This window comes from Saccharomyces cerevisiae, chromosome III (assembly GCF_000146045.2).
Source record: "Saccharomyces cerevisiae S288C chromosome III, complete sequence".
NCBI classification, from domain to species: domain Eukaryota; kingdom Fungi; phylum Ascomycota; class Saccharomycetes; order Saccharomycetales; family Saccharomycetaceae; genus Saccharomyces; species Saccharomyces cerevisiae.
In genome coordinates, this window is record NC_001135.5 from 276591 (window position 1) to 295403 (window position 18813).

General features: G+C 34.6%; 7 protein-coding genes across 7 annotated transcripts, besides 6 other annotated features; 4 read left to right on the forward strand and 3 right to left on the reverse strand.

Annotated features, from left to right (window-relative positions):
- Positions 1-173: 173 nt before the first annotated feature.
- MSH3 (mismatch repair protein MSH3) lies at positions 174-3230 on the reverse strand (the record flags this gene model as incomplete). The annotated part of the gene is made up of 1 exon (NM_001178798.1): positions 174-3230. One exon carries the CDS (start codon positions 3228-3230, stop codon positions 174-176), a length of 3057 nt encoding a protein of 1018 aa, NP_010016.2.
- Positions 3231-3526: 296 nt separating this feature from the next.
- Positions 3527-9853, forward strand: CDC39 (CCR4-NOT core subunit CDC39; the record flags this gene model as incomplete). Its single annotated transcript, NM_001178799.1, has 1 exon — positions 3527-9853. One exon carries the CDS (start codon positions 3527-3529, stop codon positions 9851-9853), a length of 6327 nt encoding a protein of 2108 aa, NP_010017.2.
- A 318-nt stretch (positions 9854-10171) lies between these two features.
- On the forward strand, positions 10172-11347 carry CDC50 (aminophospholipid translocase regulatory protein CDC50; the record flags this gene model as incomplete). Its single annotated transcript, NM_001178800.1, has 1 exon — positions 10172-11347. The coding sequence occupies one exon, from the start codon at positions 10172-10174 to the stop codon at positions 11345-11347; it is 1176 nt and encodes a 391-aa protein (NP_010018.1).
- A 232-nt stretch (positions 11348-11579) lies between these two features.
- OCA4 (Oca4p) lies at positions 11580-12668 on the reverse strand (the record flags this gene model as incomplete). Its single annotated transcript, NM_001178801.1, has 1 exon — positions 11580-12668. One exon carries the CDS (start codon positions 12666-12668, stop codon positions 11580-11582), a length of 1089 nt encoding a protein of 362 aa, NP_010019.1.
- A 380-nt stretch (positions 12669-13048) lies between these two features.
- YCR095W-A (uncharacterized protein) lies at positions 13049-13207 on the forward strand (the record flags this gene model as incomplete). Its single annotated transcript, NM_001184674.1, has 1 exon — positions 13049-13207. One exon carries the CDS (start codon positions 13049-13051, stop codon positions 13205-13207), a length of 159 nt encoding a protein of 52 aa, NP_001018032.1.
- A 1575-nt stretch (positions 13208-14782) lies between these two features.
- Positions 14783-15122: a long terminal repeat (Ty1 LTR).
- Positions 15123-15331: 209 nt separating this feature from the next.
- Positions 15332-15577: a long terminal repeat (Ty5 LTR).
- Positions 15578-15797: 220 nt separating this feature from the next.
- Positions 15798-18444: a sequence feature (HMR; Mating-type cassette - right; unexpressed complete copy of the mating-type genes, silenced by the Sir2 histone deacetylase and its associated SIR1, SIR3 and SIR4 proteins; mating-type switching involves replacement of the Ya or Yalpha sequences present at the MAT locus with either the a or alpha genes located at one of the HM loci in a process stimulated by the HO endonuclease; sequence replacement occurs by gene conversion, leaving the donor unaltered).
- Positions 16048-16104: an origin of replication (ARS317; ARS that fires extremely inefficiently and late during S phase; fires late and inefficiently compared to other origins in the genome; active in only a small fraction of cell cycles).
- HMRA2 (homeodomain mating type protein a2) lies at positions 16589-16948 on the reverse strand (the record flags this gene model as incomplete). Its single annotated transcript, NM_001178802.1, has 1 exon — positions 16589-16948. One exon carries the CDS (start codon positions 16946-16948, stop codon positions 16589-16591), a length of 360 nt encoding a protein of 119 aa, NP_010020.1.
- On the forward strand, positions 17245-17731 carry HMRA1 (Hmra1p; the record flags this gene model as incomplete). Its single annotated transcript, NM_001178804.1, has 3 exons — positions 17245-17349; positions 17404-17649; positions 17702-17731. The coding sequence occupies 3 exons, from the start codon at positions 17245-17247 to the stop codon at positions 17729-17731; spliced, it is 381 nt and encodes a 126-aa protein (NP_010021.1).
- Positions 18230-18311: an origin of replication (ARS318; ARS that becomes active if the nearby ARS317/HMR-E silencer is deleted; active in only a small fraction of cell cycles).
- Positions 18413-18740: a long terminal repeat (Ty1 LTR).
- The last annotated feature ends 73 nt before the right edge of the window (positions 18741-18813 follow it).

Consider the following 18813-nt stretch of genomic DNA (forward strand, 5'->3'; position numbering starts at 1 on the left):
TGGCCAAATTTCTGTATTGTTTCTCTCAATTTATCTTATGATAAAAATGTAAAAAATTATTTAAAAGTAAACAAATAAACAAAGGAACAATTCAAAAACGAGAAAGTGAATGAAAAATATAATATCATTTATTGTCTGATAATGCTGCATTTAGAACATACGTACCATCCGCATCAGTGGATATCCAATGATAGTAATTTCGCGAGTTTATCCGTTGCTGTTATATTATCACTTTTTAATATTCTTTTCAAAGAGCTGAATAATTTCAACGCGTCTTCGTTAATGGATTCCTTCCGCAATTCTTCTGAAATACTGAATGCCCGATTTATAATATCTTTGTCCAGGCGTGCCAATTTCGCCACATTCATCCCATAACTATTATAAGTCAATCCCTTTTTTAACTTATATAGAAAAATTACACTCATCCAGTCCTCGCCAGTTTTTTGTTCTTCCACGTAATCCATATGATAATTCCTTATTAACGGAGATTTGATTTCTCCCAGCATGGGAAAATGGGTAGTAAATAATATCAAGGGGCAGTCACTTAACTCAGAAAAATACTTTATTAAAGCATAAGAAATTGCTATACCATCGTGCGTGCCAGTACCTCTTCCCACTTCGTCTAATAATAGTAAAGACCGTTTATTGCAATTTTTCAAGATGTGTAGGATATCAAGCATTTCCACTTTAAAAGTAGAATCACCGTTTATAATATCATCGTGCGCACCGATTCGAGTGAGTACGTTTTCAAATATGCTTAATCTGATCTCTTCTGCGGGGACAAATGAGCCGATCTGTGCCATTATAGTAAGCAGTGCCACTTGTCTAATATAAGATGATTTCCCACCCATATTCGGCCCCGTTATAATATTGATTTTACCGTTTTCTGGGGACATCATGATATCATTTGGTACATAATGAACATCCAGCGACTCGATAATTGGATTTCTTGCATTTTTTGCGATTATGGCTTGTTGACCATTCACAAAAGTTGGTCTAACATAATTTACGTTGCATGATGTGGCTGCTAACGACAAAATACAGTCATACTGCGCCAAATTGAGTGTAATTTTACGGAGCTCTGTATATTCTGCCGTAATTTTGTTCAAGAATTCTTTATACTGTAGTTCAGATTCCCGAATTAATAAGTCCTTGTAATATTCTAGCTTTTGAGTCAGTTTCTGGGTTCTGGGAGTGGTAAATCTACTGACCATCTTCGTATTGTTAACTTTTATCCAATCATCTGGCAAGTCCTTAATTTGCGAGTTTTTCACTTCGATTAAGTAATCAACTTCATCTCTAAAATTTAGATATGGACGTTTGAGATATTTTCGTATTTCTGCCAATTCTTCCTTTAACTGTGACCGTACTGATTCGCTTTCCCTTTGAATTTTTATTATACCCTCTGAACAATCATAGTTATTTAAATTAAAAAAATCCATTACTTGCTTATCTGAATTTTTTTCCATTACCGCAGAAACGTTGATCATGGTCAAAAAATGAGGCAACTGAGTGGTAGAAAGTAGTTCATTCAATTCACTAAATAGTCTAAAAAGTAAAGGAGATTGTTTGCCTATCCTTCCATCTGATGACTTGAAATGTTCTGACAGGTAAGATTGATGCATCTTGAAGTGATCAACGAAAGAAGTTATTTGCTTTAAATAGAAATAGACTTCTTTTCTAGAAGTTGTACCATACATTATGCGATTTAAAGTTCTTAATAAGTCAGGGGTATGATTCAACATTTGATTCAACGATTCAAAAAATATACTGTTGTTGATTTCGGATGTAATGCACTCAATGGCATCAAGCCGCTCTTCAATTTGGTGTACATCAACCAAAGGTTTGAGAATCCATTCTCTCAACATTCTTAATCCAAACGATGTCCTTGTATGGTCCAATAACCAAAACAAAGAACCTTTACCACCATCATGGGTAAAAATGTCCAAACTTTGCAGGGAGTTAGGATCAAGTAACATATGTATTTTTGATGCGAAGGGCGAATAGATAGAAGGAATCAACATCACCTGCTCATTATTGTACTCAACCATATGCGAATATAACTTAGAAACTAAGCGTATGAGAGACGGCGAGAGTTGAATTTTCTCATTCATTACTTTTATTGCCTGAACTACATGATCTTCCAAATCATACTCCTGCTTGTGTATTAAAGGACATGAAATATCTTTGAAAAATTTCGCTACATGTAATGGAAGATCATCTGTATTTACCAGTACTTCTATGGGCTGTAAATATTTGATTCGTATCTGTAGTTTCTCATCAGCAAGATTAGGCTCTTCAAATTCATCATACACGACTTCCCCGTTATTTAAATTGACAGAAATTAAGGAATATTTAGCCACCTTTCCCTGATGTACGTCACGGGACAAAGCCCATATACTGTTTGTATCACCGAGAATACGTTTCCCCCTAAGGACAAAGGTGGAATTAACACCAAATGTAGCTTTGGTAAAGACATTTGAAATCTTTCTTTCAAAAACGCTTGATTTGCTGGCACCTGGATCATGCTTCTTAATAGCGCTTGTTTCTGCTTGCTCTACCACGGCAACCTTTAAATTATGATGCACAAGTCTCTCTAGGTGAACGTTTAATCTGACATCCGGGAAAGAACAGTACGCAAACTGCCTATGATTGCAATCTTGAGGATTAGACTCATCGATAGTCAATTTTCCAGGCACAAGTTTGATGTGAAGTATTCTGCTAACCGTTACTGCATCCTCTGCAAAACATTTGTACTTGTAGCCTACTCTAATAACAAGCACTTTATCTCTATGATGCATTTTCAGGTCCTTCACCTGTTTGTCCAAGGGAGTAAGTTTCGCTGTAGGGGACTTTCTGGCTTTTTTTTTTACGAAATCTTCCTCACCCTCTTCCTCATCATCTTCAGCCTCAACATTTTCATCACTTCGTCTTTTCATAATCCTATCCAATTTCTTAGCAAAGTCAATATCATTAAATGTTGTCGAAGTACCACTAGTCTTTTCTGAATTTTTCGAATTCTTGGAAGAAACACTGCCTTTGAGTGGAAAGCTATCATTAGTTACTGTTGTGCTTGCAACAGAAGATAAATTGTCCTCTTCATCAGTGTCAAGGCAGATGGATTCGCTACCAGCGCCATTTCCAACCGCAACTTCTTGTTCTTGCTTATGCGTCAGCTCTGATTTTACCGCCTTCTTGAAAAACCTGCTTATTGTGGGTTGTCCCGCCATTATTGTTAATAGATTCAACAAAATAAATCTATTTGCACTGCTTTTGGCTCTCAAAAGTACCAGTTTAGGTTCATTACCTATCACCATTGTTCCAGCTTATTTATCATTGAAAATTCACGTGATCGCAATATTCCGTCAGGAGTGATAAATACACGAAAATTTTTCTTTTTTTTCGGTGGCAACCAAAGTCAAACCATCGAATTCGAATAAGATAAACAGGGGCAAAGGTGAGTCGGGGAAACACTATTGGTAAAAGATAAGCAATTGAGAAACGTCACTCAGGGACAATTGATTACATGCTATCGGCCACATACCGTGATTTGAACACAGCATCTAATTTAGAAACATCAAAGGAAAAACAGGCCGCTCAAATCGTCATTGCACAAATTAGTTTATTATTCACGACTCTTAACAACGACAATTTTGAATCCGTGGAAAGAGAAATTAGACATATTTTAGACAGGTCGTCCGTAGATATTTACATAAAAGTTTGGGAACGATTATTAACCTTAAGTTCTCGGGATATTTTACAAGCGGGAAAATTTTTACTTCAAGAAAATCTACTACACAGACTACTATTAGAATTTGCGAAGGATTTACCGAAGAAAAGCACAGACCTTATTGAGCTTTTGAAAGAACGAACCTTCAATAACCAGGAGTTTCAAAAACAAACAGGAATTACATTATCACTTTTCATTGATCTATTTGATAAATCTGCAAACAAGGACATTATAGAGTCACTTGACCGCTCCTCTCAGATTAACGATTTCAAGACAATTAAGATGAATCATACAAATTATTTAAGGAATTTTTTTCTTCAAACCACACCAGAAACACTAGAGTCCAATCTACGCGACTTATTGCATTCCTTGGAAGGTGAAAGTCTAAATGACTTATTAGCTCTTTTACTGTCCGAAATACTTTCACCTGGGTCTCAGAATTTACAAAATGATCCCACACGGAGTTGGTTGACACCTCCGATGGTTTTAGACGCAACGAACCGTGGGAACGTTATAGCAAGATCTATAAGTTCTCTGCAAGCCAACCAGATAAATTGGAATCGTGTGTTTAATTTAATGTCAACAAAGTATTTCTTGAGCGCACCATTGATGCCTACTACAGCATCTTTGAGTTGCTTATTTGCAGCATTGCACGATGGTCCAGTTATTGATGAATTTTTCAGTTGCGACTGGAAAGTTATTTTCAAACTAGATTTGGCCATTCAACTTCATAAGTGGTCGGTACAGAATGGTTGCTTTGACTTATTAAATGCAGAAGGTACCAGGAAAGTTTCTGAAACCATCCCAAACACAAAGCAATCTTTACTCTACTTATTATCCATTGCATCATTGAATTTAGAATTGTTCCTACAAAGGGAGGAATTGTCTGATGGTCCTATGCTAGCTTATTTTCAAGAGTGCTTCTTTGAAGATTTCAACTACGCCCCTGAATATCTTATTTTAGCATTAGTCAAAGAAATGAAGCGGTTCGTTTTATTGATAGAAAACAGGACAGTCATAGACGAAATACTTATTACCTTATTGATTCAAGTGCATAATAAATCACCGTCATCGTTCAAGGACGTTATTTCTACAATAACCGATGATTCTAAAATCGTAGATGCAGCAAAAATCATAATCAACTCGGATGACGCACCTATTGCCAACTTTTTAAAATCGTTGTTAGATACGGGAAGATTAGATACGGTCATTAATAAACTTCCTTTCAATGAAGCTTTTAAAATTTTGCCATGCGCAAGACAAATTGGTTGGGAGGGGTTCGATACTTTCTTAAAAACAAAAGTTTCTCCATCTAATGTCGATGTAGTGCTGGAATCACTAGAGGTTCAAACGAAAATGACTGATACAAACACTCCATTTAGGTCATTAAAGACATTTGACTTATTCGCTTTTCATTCATTAATTGAAGTACTGAACAAATGCCCACTAGATGTTCTCCAATTACAAAGGTTTGAATCCTTGGAATTTTCCTTATTAATTGCATTTCCTAGATTGATCAATTTTGGTTTTGGACACGATGAAGCTATTTTAGCCAATGGTGACATCGCAGGGATTAATAATGATATTGAAAAGGAGATGCAGAACTATTTACAGAAAATGTATAGTGGTGAGTTAGCCATTAAAGATGTAATCGAACTTCTGAGAAGGTTAAGAGATAGCGACTTGCCAAGGGACCAGGAAGTCTTCACATGTATTACCCATGCCGTTATAGCAGAATCGACATTCTTCCAAGATTATCCATTGGATGCATTGGCTACTACATCTGTTCTTTTTGGATCCATGATTCTCTTTCAACTGTTACGTGGATTCGTATTAGACGTCGCATTTAGGATAATCATGAGGTTTGCCAAGGAGCCTCCAGAGTCCAAGATGTTTAAGTTTGCTGTACAAGCTATTTATGCATTTAGGATACGTTTGGCCGAATATCCACAGTATTGTAAGGACCTCTTGAGAGATGTTCCGGCTTTGAAGTCTCAGGCTCAAGTTTACCAATCTATCGTCGAAGCTGCTACCCTAGCAAATGCTCCAAAGGAAAGGTCAAGACCCGTCCAGGAAATGATCCCATTAAAATTTTTTGCTGTAGATGAAGTTTCATGTCAGATCAATCAAGAAGGTGCTCCTAAAGATGTCGTAGAAAAAGTTCTTTTTGTTCTCAACAACGTTACTCTGGCTAACTTGAATAATAAGGTTGATGAATTGAAAAAAAGTTTGACACCAAATTATTTTTCTTGGTTTTCCACATATTTAGTTACGCAAAGGGCTAAAACAGAACCTAACTATCATGATCTTTATAGCAAGGTTATAGTTGCTATGGGGTCAGGGTTGCTACATCAGTTCATGGTCAACGTTACTTTGAGACAATTATTTGTCCTACTATCTACAAAAGACGAGCAAGCCATCGATAAAAAGCACCTAAAGAATTTGGCTTCATGGTTAGGATGTATCACATTAGCTTTGAATAAACCAATTAAACACAAGAATATCGCATTCAGGGAAATGTTAATCGAAGCTTATAAGGAAAATAGACTTGAAATAGTTGTGCCTTTTGTAACAAAGATTTTACAAAGGGCTTCTGAATCAAAAATTTTCAAGCCTCCAAATCCCTGGACTGTTGGCATATTAAAGCTGTTGATTGAGTTGAACGAAAAAGCAAACTGGAAATTAAGTTTGACTTTCGAAGTTGAGGTTTTATTAAAATCTTTTAATTTGACCACCAAATCTCTCAAGCCCTCGAATTTCATCAATACTCCGGAAGTTATAGAAACTTTATCCGGTGCTTTGGGATCAATCACTCTGGAGCAACAACAAACAGAGCAACAAAGGCAAATTATACTAATGCAACAACACCAGCAACAGATGCTAATATATCAACAGAGACAACAACAACAACAACAAAGGCAACAACAACAACAACATCATATTAGTGCAAATACAATCGCAGACCAACAAGCGGCATTTGGCGGCGAGGGTTCAATTTCACACGACAATCCTTTTAACAACTTACTTGGTTCTACTATTTTTGTAACCCACCCTGACTTGAAGAGGGTATTTCAAATGGCTTTAGCCAAGTCAGTTCGCGAAATTTTGTTGGAAGTAGTCGAAAAGTCATCAGGAATTGCTGTTGTTACGACGACAAAAATAATACTTAAAGACTTTGCCACTGAAGTTGATGAGTCTAAGTTGAAGACGGCTGCAATCATTATGGTAAGGCATTTGGCACAAAGTTTAGCTCGAGCTACTTCAATTGAACCATTGAAAGAAGGCATACGTTCTACTATGCAATCACTAGCACCGAATTTAATGTCTCTTTCTTCTTCACCTGCAGAGGAGCTTGACACGGCAATAAATGAAAATATTGGCATTGCTCTAGTTTTGATTGAGAAAGCATCTATGGACAAGTCTACTCAAGATTTAGCAGACCAATTGATGCAAGCGATTGCTATTCGTCGTTATCACAAGGAAAGAAGGGCAGACCAACCATTTATTACGCAAAATACCAATCCATATTCACTGTCTTTACCAGAACCTCTTGGTTTGAAAAACACTGGTGTTACTCCTCAACAATTCAGGGTATACGAAGAATTTGGTAAGAATATTCCAAACTTGGATGTTATTCCGTTTGCAGGATTGCCCGCTCACGCTCCACCGATGACTCAAAATGTGGGTTTAACTCAGCCTCAGCAACAACAAGCGCAAATGCCTACCCAAATCCTAACCTCCGAACAAATAAGAGCTCAACAACAACAGCAGCAATTACAGAAAAGCCGTTTGAATCAGCCATCCCAGTCGGCTCAACCTCCAGGAGTGAATGTCCCAAATCCTCAAGGTGGGATTGCTGCAGTTCAATCAGATTTGGAACAGAATCAACGTGTTCTCGTTCACCTCATGGACATTTTAGTTTCTCAAATTAAAGAAAATGCTACGAAGAATAACTTAGCTGAATTAGGCGATCAAAACCAAATTAAAACCATCATTTTTCAAATTTTGACATTCATTGCAAAAAGCGCACAAAAGGATCAATTAGCTTTAAAGGTATCCCAAGCTGTCGTTAATAGCCTTTTTGCCACTAGTGAGAGTCCTCTCTGCAGAGAAGTTTTGTCCCTACTTTTGGAAAAGTTATGTTCTTTATCCCTCGTTGCTAGAAAAGACGTTGTCTGGTGGTTAGTTTATGCCTTGGACAGTAGGAAATTCAATGTTCCCGTTATCAGATCCCTTCTAGAAGTTAATTTAATTGATGCTACAGAATTAGATAACGTTTTAGTTACTGCAATGAAAAATAAAATGGAGAACTCAACTGAATTTGCTATGAAATTAATTCAGAATACTGTCTTGTCTGATGATCCAATTTTGATGAGAATGGACTTCATTAAAACCTTAGAACACTTGGCCTCTTCGGAAGATGAAAATGTAAAGAAATTCATCAAAGAGTTCGAAGATACTAAGATAATGCCAGTGAGGAAAGGTACCAAAACCACAAGAACAGAAAAGCTTTACTTAGTATTTACGGAATGGGTAAAATTACTTCAAAGAGTTGAGAATAACGACGTAATCACAACTGTTTTTATCAAGCAATTAGTCGAAAAGGGTGTTATCAGCGATACTGATAATTTACTTACATTTGTCAAAAGTTCTCTTGAGCTATCAGTTTCTTCATTCAAAGAAAGTGACCCGACTGATGAGGTTTTCATCGCTATTGATGCTCTAGGATCGCTAATTATAAAATTGTTGATTTTACAGGGTTTCAAAGATGATACAAGAAGAGATTACATAAATGCAATATTTTCTGTGATCGTTTTAGTGTTTGCTAAGGATCATAGCCAAGAGGGTACCACATTCAATGAACGACCATATTTCAGACTATTTTCTAACATCTTATACGAATGGGCTACCATCAGGACGCACAATTTTGTTAGAATATCTGATTCCAGCACTAGGCAGGAGCTGATCGAATTTGATTCTGTATTTTACAACACTTTCTCAGGATATTTGCACGCTCTGCAACCATTTGCCTTCCCTGGATTCTCATTTGCATGGGTGACACTATTATCACACAGAATGTTATTACCAATTATGCTAAGATTACCCAATAAAATAGGTTGGGAAAAGTTAATGCTTTTGATTATCGATTTGTTTAAATTTTTGGACCAATACACAAGTAAACATGCAGTCTCTGACGCTGTTTCGGTTGTTTATAAGGGAACACTGCGTGTTATTTTAGGCATTTCGAATGATATGCCATCCTTTTTGATTGAAAATCACTATGAATTAATGAACAATCTACCTCCAACATATTTCCAACTAAAGAATGTTATTTTATCTGCTATTCCTAAGAATATGACCGTTCCCAACCCATATGACGTGGATCTTAATATGGAGGATATTCCAGCATGTAAAGAACTACCTGAAGTCTTCTTTGATCCTGTAATTGATTTACACTCATTGAAAAAGCCAGTTGACAACTACCTACGTATTCCCTCAAATTCATTATTAAGAACAATACTAAGCGCTATTTACAAGGATACCTATGACATAAAAAAGGGCGTAGGCTACGACTTTTTATCTGTTGATAGTAAATTAATTCGCGCTATTGTATTACATGTGGGCATTGAAGCTGGAATAGAGTATAAGAGAACTTCTTCAAATGCGGTATTTAATACGAAGTCTTCTTATTATACTTTATTGTTCAATCTGATTCAAAATGGTAGCATCGAAATGAAATATCAAATTATTCTGTCTATTGTGGAACAATTGCGGTATCCAAACATCCACACCTATTGGTTCAGCTTTGTGTTAATGAATATGTTCAAAAGTGACGAATGGAATGATCAAAAACTTGAAGTCCAAGAAATTATTTTAAGAAACTTTTTAAAAAGAATTATTGTTAACAAACCACATACCTGGGGTGTTTCAGTTTTCTTTACTCAGTTGATAAACAATAACGATATTAATCTTTTAGACCTGCCCTTTGTACAAAGTGTTCCCGAAATTAAACTAATTTTACAACAATTAGTAAAATATTCCAAAAAATACACAACCAGTGAACAAGATGACCAATCCGCCACCATCAATAGAAGGCAAACCCCTCTACAATCCAACGCATAAAAAAACTGCATTTATTTATATACGAAAATCATGATTTCAGAAAAAAAAATATAACTTGTATAATACTATATTTCAGAGAATACTATTTTGAATAAGAATAGAAGCAATTTCGATTAACTTTTCTTACTGTATATGGGTCGCTTTCACTTTTGAACTACTGAAAATTAGTGTTACCCGTATTATTGTTTTGGAGAATAATAATAATAATGAGCATCAATTTATATCAAACAAGAGCTGCAATTACCTTATGTCCATGACGCACTGCGAACAAAGAATAATTGAGTAATCGAACTTGAAGTTCTATAGAACAGCTTGTATATGGTTTCATTGTTCAAAAGAGGTAAGGCTCCACCGCTCACGAAAGAAGGCCCCACTTCTAAAAAGCCTCCTAACACAGCGTTTAGACAACAAAGGCTTAAGGCATGGCAACCAATACTGTCTCCTCAAAGTGTGCTTCCGTTGTTAATATTCGTTGCATGTATATTTACTCCTATTGGTATTGGACTCATTGTAAGCGCTACTAAGGTACAAGATCTAACAATTGATTATAGTCATTGTGATACAAAAGCATCTACAACTGCTTTTGAAGATATACCAAAGAAGTACATTAAATATCACTTTAAAAGTAAAGTTGAAAATAAACCACAATGGAGGCTAACCGAAAATGAAAATGGCGAACAATCATGCGAACTGCAGTTCGAAATCCCAAACGATATCAAGAAATCCATTTTTATATATTATAAAATAACCAATTTTTATCAAAATCATCGCAGATATGTCCAATCGTTTGACACAAAGCAAATATTAGGGGAGCCTATCAAAAAAGATGATCTGGATACAAGCTGTAGTCCAATAAGAAGTAGGGAAGACAAAATAATATATCCCTGTGGGTTGATCGCTAATTCCATGTTTAATGATACATTTTCTCAGGTGTTGAGTGGTATAGATGACACAGAAGACTATAATTTAACTAACAAGCATATATCATGGAGTATTGATCGTCACAGATTTAAAACCACCAAGTATAATGCTAGCGATATTGTTCCACCGCCAAACTGGATGAAGAAGTATCCCGATGGGTATACAGATGAAAATCTTCCTGATATCCATACTTGGGAAGAGTTCCAGGTATGGATGAGGACTGCAGCCTTTCCCAAGTTTTACAAGTTGACGTTGAAAAATGAATCTGCTTCTTTACCGAAGGGTAAATATCAAATGAACATTGAGTTGAATTATCCGATTTCACTCTTTGGTGGCACAAAATCATTTGTACTGACTACAAATGGAGCTATTGGTGGTAGAAATATGTCACTAGGCGTACTGTACCTCATCGTTGCAGGGCTTTGCGCCTTATTTGGCATCATTTTTTTGGTTAAATTAATCTTCCAACCAAGAGCGATGGGTGATCACACTTATTTGAATTTTGATGATGAAGAAAACGAGGATTATGAGGATGTACACGCAGAGAATACAACATTGAGGGAAATTTTATAGAGGCCAAAAAACAAACTTTAGTGCCTGTAGGTATTTGTGTTTATAAGTAAACAAGTTTTGTTGACTTCCTGAAACGTAAACAAAAGAAAAATTGAAGTATGCCTTTTTACGCTTGGAAAATAGTGCGACAAAGAACTCCCAGGGTTTGCTATTCCCATTTAGATGATGAAATGATAGAAAAGTGGAAAACGTTTATCATGAAATCATCTATACATATACGTAAAAATGTAAACTATGTAAAAATATGTTCCCTATAAAAGTGATGCTCTTCCGGAACGTTTTCTTTTTCCCACAAATCTCGTTGAAACCTGAACCAATCTGGTAATTCAGAATCACAGGGTATCCTTATTTTGACGTTATCTTTTCCCCTTGCTTTATAATAGCCATAATCTCCATTTTCTTTTTTATTAAATGCTAATCTATACCTATGGCCAAAAATTCCTAGGTCAGAAGAGGTTTTCTTCAAATCGTCTCCTAGAACTCCACTTACTTGTAATACTTTATTATTTTTCACTTTGGTTTCGATTTGATTTATTAATGTCAAAAGCCGCTGAGGCACTTCTGGCTCTCTGCAAAGGTCATCTTCATTTACTCTAATAAGTTTGCCAGAATTGGCCTTATACTCTATCGAATGCGTCCTATTATTCTCAAGGGGCAATTTTTTTGCTTTGTTGTCCACAATTGTCTTATTATCCTTCTCCTGTTCTATCTCAATGTTAATTATTTCTAGAAATGTTTCCGCAAAATAATTTCTATTCTTACCAGAAAATAATCTGTACTCATTTATGATTGATGCAATATTCCATTTCTGAATTTTTCGAAGTATACCAATGACCAACGCGGTCTTATCTACCAATAAAACATTATAATTATCCACATTCAATAATGTTTTGAAAGTTCTTTTTAAACACGTGCTCTTAATCAGCATTAAGTCATCATTGTCAGTCAAGTGGTAAGCCAATTCCTCCTGAATTACAGGATCCCCTGTAGTAGAATTTTGTGACCCATTTGCAGTGGATTTTTTCTTTTCTTCCTGTAATGATAGAGTACTGTTATTATTCGAATATAAATTTGCGTTAGATACAGAAGAGCTTTTTACCGGAACTGCCGCAGCCGAGAAATCAGACATCCTTAAAACAATCCATTTTATGGATGATCTTGTGAAAAAATCTTTGAAAAACTTGGATGGTTCTTGACCTCCAATAAATATAGCTGTCTTTAAATTGAGAGTTTCCAGAAAGGATAAATTTAATGTCTCCACTTTAGAACATCTATATATTCCTTCTTCAGCAATCCCAAAGTTAGCAGGTGGAACCAGCATTATGAATTCAGGTTATGGATCGCACCAGTGCTGTAAGTGTCTCTCTTTTTATTCTACGATCTCCATATAACAACCACATCTCATTTCTTTACCTTACTGTCCATTTAATGCTAGAAAACTTCCGAATATTGTATTATTATTACCCGGATATGTCAAGGCGGTATATTAAGATGTTCCTTTCAAAAGTTTCATTATACCGCATACGGTAAGGACAGCCATAAGTAGTTTTACTGATAAAATATGGGGCTAAAGAACTGTATATTTATGGATAGCACTAAAAGTAAAGATTTTCCCCGTGTCCTGACTTGGAGAAACAAAATTTCATTGTCATAAAAAACTTTTAAAATATGATATTCAAAGCTTGAGCATTGGGCTTCTGGATGACAGTTCTAATCAAGTTGGGTCTAAGGATATTGCATGTATACAAAGGATTCTTTCGGAAAGTAATCCTGAAATATTTTTTTTTTTCGTCTGAACATACGAAAGTAAATAAAAAAAGTTCAATGCATGCCTTCCTATGCAAGATTTATAAAAGGTGAACAGGTCAGGAGCAGCCACATCTCAATAAAGGCAGTTAAAGACGGTGATGTAGGTGCAGAAAGAGAAAGTGAACAAAGGATGATTTGAGATGTGTAATGATTCGTTTGAGCAGCAACAACTGCTAAGATATTCATACTAATAGGCCACTTCACACATTATGCCTTGGAGAATATCCTGCATTGCTCCTTTTATAGTATAGTCTATTCAGCACTAACAAGCAAAGCGAACATAATGGTAAAACTAACTTCAACTGTTGCTGGTGTCGCCTGCATCGCTGGCCCTCCCCTCCACTACGGCCATTTTAGCACAACTTGAATGAGTCAACTTGGTTGAGTTGCATGTTAACGTCTCTGATATCAGAGCTCACTTGCTCAATAATACATGTTACAAACTGCCCACTAAATTGAACACTCTAACATTATATTGACCTGAATTATTTGAAACGAAGTCAACAGAATGATCACTGATTTTCCAATGTACTCCGCTATGTTGAAGCTAGCCATCTTAAGCGATCAATGACGGTGCTCAATCATTCTTCGAAATGGGCTAAAAATGACAGTTGAAATATATTCTTTACGTTCATTTTTTTTCATACTGCAAACCCATTCTAGAACCAATGGTAAAAGTGACGGGAGTTGCTTTCTTTTACTATTTCAATGATAGCTATAGCCTGCATACACACAAAAGAATGTAAGTGATTGCGTGAAAGCTTAAAGTCTTAAAACTGTATTTTTTTCAACTCCTCCCATATATTAAACTGGTCCTCACAGTTCGCAGGATAACTAACAATTAAAAAAATTGTTCATATGGTTGTATTTCTTTCCGTCTCACATTATTAAAATTCAACGAAGAAGTTTCTACAATAACAGACAAGGGCCTACGATTACTATGTACTGGAAGGTGAGTCTTGAATTCATCCTCAGAGATTGTTCTAAAGACCAACAGAAATCCATATAGATTACCGTAGTTACTCTGATGGAATTTCAGAGTAAGACCCTTGTCAACTTCATCACTTTAAGTTGAGATGTAGAAAGACACTTTTGTAAGGTCTCCAACAAGTATATTTGATAAATAGACTGTTGAGCTACAAAAACTCAATGTGAAGTAAAAGACCTCATAAATGATCGATTATCTGTTTGGCAGGTACTAATAAAACTGCATTGGTGTCTTTTTTCACTTACGTTAAAAAAAACTTTTTGCAATGATTTAAGCGTGCGTGAAGATAACACTACAATCCATTTTAAAGCAACATCCACATTGAGTGTATACACCACAAAGGTTTTTTCAGGGCGTTTTTCTCGCCACTTTATGTTGACCAAAATTATTAATGGAACTTACAACGTTTCCAAAAGTTAGTTAAATACATACGTCTATTTACTAAGCAAGAAATATATCATGACAAGCCCAAATATTATATTGTTATGTTTACAAAAAAAAAATGGCTATATACATCAAGTCTGGAGGCTTTTTATAACAAGCAAGTGGGGTAACTTAGACATAAGATTGACTTCTTTGAATTCAACAAAAATACATACTTTTGATGATTTCAATGGTAGAAGCAGTAGTAACTATGCCGATGAAATAAAATCCTGATATCATCTATATAGTAGTACTCACGTTACTAGTATATCATCTATAAGATGTAGGAAAATGTCATAAGAAATGAGAAACAGTCATTAAATTTAATGGAAACGAAATGCAAGGATTGGTGATGAGATAAGATAATGAAACATAGAAAACGAAAGGAGAAATAACAGTAGTATTATTATTATTATTATTATGTAGAAATATTGACTCTCTCTTGTAGATTCATATATCTTCAAGGGGAACTTCTTGTACATTTTGTATACCTATATTATAGCGTTTAACAACAATGGAATCCCAACAATTACCAAAATTTTCACACATTCCTCATATAAAATCTAAGCAATGACTAGAGAACTATCGCTAAATTATATAGAGCAAGGAAACCGAATAATTACATGTGTCAGATAAGAAAAAAATAAAGAAAACAACGCGTCATGAAAAAGAGTTACTGAACCTTCAGATCCTACTTATTGTAATGCTTCGCGACATCCAATCCATTTAATAATCAATTTAAAACTAGAGTTGGTAGAGTTCCTTGTTGAACGTGATAACCCAAAAGCATAATACGAGTAATGTTTCAGTATTGCTATTATATGTTTACACAAGGAAAACATATAATAACAAACCTCTAATCCGGTAGTACTTAAGAAACTATAGTTTCTATGTACAAAAAGGTAACTATGTAATTCTTACATTTACATAACATATAGAAGGGTCCAATAAACTTACTAAACTTACTACCTTGTTGTATATAGGCTAGATCGTAATCCACTACGTCAACATAAAAAAAACTTAAGGAGTTTGAATTTTATGTACAAACAGATTGTTAAAATATAATATAAGATTATGGAAACGAACTTGCTCTAAAAAAAATTTAAAGTTTTATAAAATCCTCGCACTATCGCTGTTATACATGATGTCCCCAAAGCGTGTACAAATAATTTTGTAGTATTGTATCGGTAATATCATACAAGAAGAAAATAGTTGCAAATCTCTAACCCACTAGTACTTAAAAAAACTGTAGTTTCAGTGCAAAAAAGTTTTAACATTACGTATCTTGTACCCTTTTTATTGCATATAGAAAGGTCAAATAATCCTTCACATCATGAAATATAAGCTAAATCGCATTTCTTTTCGTCCACATTTGCAAACAAAACTTTTCAATAATAATTTTATAAATAGTATCAATATATATATATATATATATATTTATTTGTTTACTTTTTCTATCAGTGTTTTCAATTTTTTATTAAACAATGTTTGATTTTTTAAATCGCAATTTAATACCTAAATATAAAAAATGTTATTATATTGCAAAAACCCATCAACCTTGAAAAAAAGTAGAAACGTTTTATTTAATTCTATCAATACATCATAAAATACGAACGATCCCCGTCCAAGTTATGAGCTTAATCTTCCATAAAAATATTTGAAAGCAATAGATCATGTACTAAACTAAAATCAGGGAAATTAAGACTCCTTTTGAAGTAATACCTATTACTTACTAATACGTTTGAGAATAAGCGCAGGTACTCCTGGTTTTTGTTAAAACTACAAATTTATACTTAGCATTACGAAGATTCTCGATTCCGAAAAACAAAAATTTTATCGTCATATACAAATCTAGAAATTACCAGAGCTATCCATCTTGTTCAAGAAGGTAGGCGAGGACATTATCTATCAGTACAAACATCTTAGTAGTGTCTGAGGAGAGGGTTGATTGTTTATGTATTTTTGCGAAATATATATATATATATATTCTACACAGATATATACATATTTGTTTTTCGGGCTCATTCTTTCTTCTTTGCCAGAGGCTCACCGCTCAAGAGGTCCGCTAATTCTGGAGCGATTGTTATTGTTTTTTCTTTTCTTCTTCTATTCGAAACCCAGTTTTTGATTTGAATGCGAGATAAACTGGTATTCTTCATTAGATTCTCTAGGCCCTTGGTATCTAGATATGGGTTCTCGATGTTCTTTGCAAACCAACTTTCTAGTATTCGGACATTTTCTTTTGTAAACCGGTGTCCTCTGTAAGGTTTAGTACTTTTGTTTATCATATCTTGAGTTACCACATTAAATACCAACCCATCCGCCGATTTATTTTTCTGTGTAAGTTGATAATTACTTCTATCGTTTTCTATGCTGCGCATTTCTTTGAGTAATACAGTAATGGTAGTAGTGAGTTGAGATGTTGTTTGCAACAACTTCTTCTCCTCATCACTAATCTTACGGTTTTTGTTGGCCCTAGATAAGAATCCTAATATATCCCTTAATTCAACTTCTTCTTCTGTTGTTACACTCTCTGGTAACTTAGGTAAATTACAGCAAATAGAAAAGAGCTTTTTATTCTTGATTTTTGTTCTTTCGGGGAAACTGTATAAAACTTCCAAAAAGGAAAAGTAAAACAATACATCTCCTTATATCAAAGAAAATCAAGAAGGACAACATGGATGATATTTGTAGTATGGCGGAAAACATAAACAGAACTCTGTTTAACATTCTAGGTACTGAGATTGATGAAATCAATCTCAATACTAATAATCTTTATAATGTATGTTTTCATTTCAAGGATAGCCTTTGAATCAATTTACTAACAATACTTCAGTTTATAATGGAAAGTAATTTGACTAAAGTAGAGCAACATACATTACACAAAAATATTTCTAACAATAGGTTAGAAATATACCACCACATTAAAAAAGAGAAGAGCCCAAAGGGAAAATCATCAATATCACCCCAAGCACGGGCATTTTTAGAACAGGTTTTTAGAAGAAAGCAAAGCCTTAATTCCAAGGAAAAAGAAGAAGTTGCAAAGAAATGTGGCATTACTCCACTTCAAGTAAGAGTTTGGGTATGTAATATGAGAATCAAACTTAAATATATCCTATACTAACAATTTGTAGTTCATAAATAAACGTATGAGATCTAAATAAATTCGTTTTCAATGATTAAAATAGCATAGTCGGGTTTTTCTTTTAGTTTCAGCTTTCCGCAACAGTAAAATTTTATAAACCCTGGTTTTGGTTTTGTAGAGTGGTTGACGAATAATTATGCTGAAGTACGTGGTGACGGATATTGGGAAGATGTGTTTGTACATTTGGCCTTATAGAGTGTGGTCGTGGCGGAGGTTGTTTATCTTTCGAGTACTGAATGTTGTCAGTATAGCTATCCTATTTGAAACTCCCCATCGTCTTGCTCTTGTTCTCAATGTTTGTTTATATACTCATATTTCTATGTGTTTATACAATTGCTATTGTTTATATAATGTAGTGACATTTTCTCTTAATCTTATACTAATTTCTATGACATTTATATAAGAAGAGACTTATGATCAACATAATTTTGCAAACTTTGAGAGAAATATGTCTTTCTACTGCGATAAAGTTATTATTTAGATTACATGTCACCAACATTTTCGTATATGGCGATATAATTTATCATGTTTTGGTATGATAATTTAATTTTTAAAAAAACAAATTTAATTGACCTCATTAATTAATATTTATTAATACCTTTAAATGTTGAGGTAAATAGCTATTTTCTCTCTTCTTTTCCTTTAGTTGGAATTTGCACAAGAAAATGTTTTTCCACACACTTTAGCGTTTTTTCCTAAATGTTGGAATAAAAAACAACTATCATCTATCAACTAGTAGTCACACTACCAATGTGTTATCATTATACTGTGTTAAACAATGACATAAGGTATGAAAATTTGTCAACGAAGTTAGAGAAAGCTGGATGCAAGGATTGATAATGTGGTAGGAAAATGAAACATATAACGGAATGAGGAATAATCGTAATATCAGTATATAGAAATATAGATTCCCTTTTGAGGATTCCTATATCCTCGAGGAGAACTTCTAGTATATTCTATATACCTAATATTATTACTTTTATCTACAATGCAACCCCACAATAATATAAAAATTCACCAATTCCGCATCTGCAGATTACTTTCCTAAATTTGCATATAGAATTGTCAAGCGCAAATCCGACGTCGATTCCGCGGCGGATG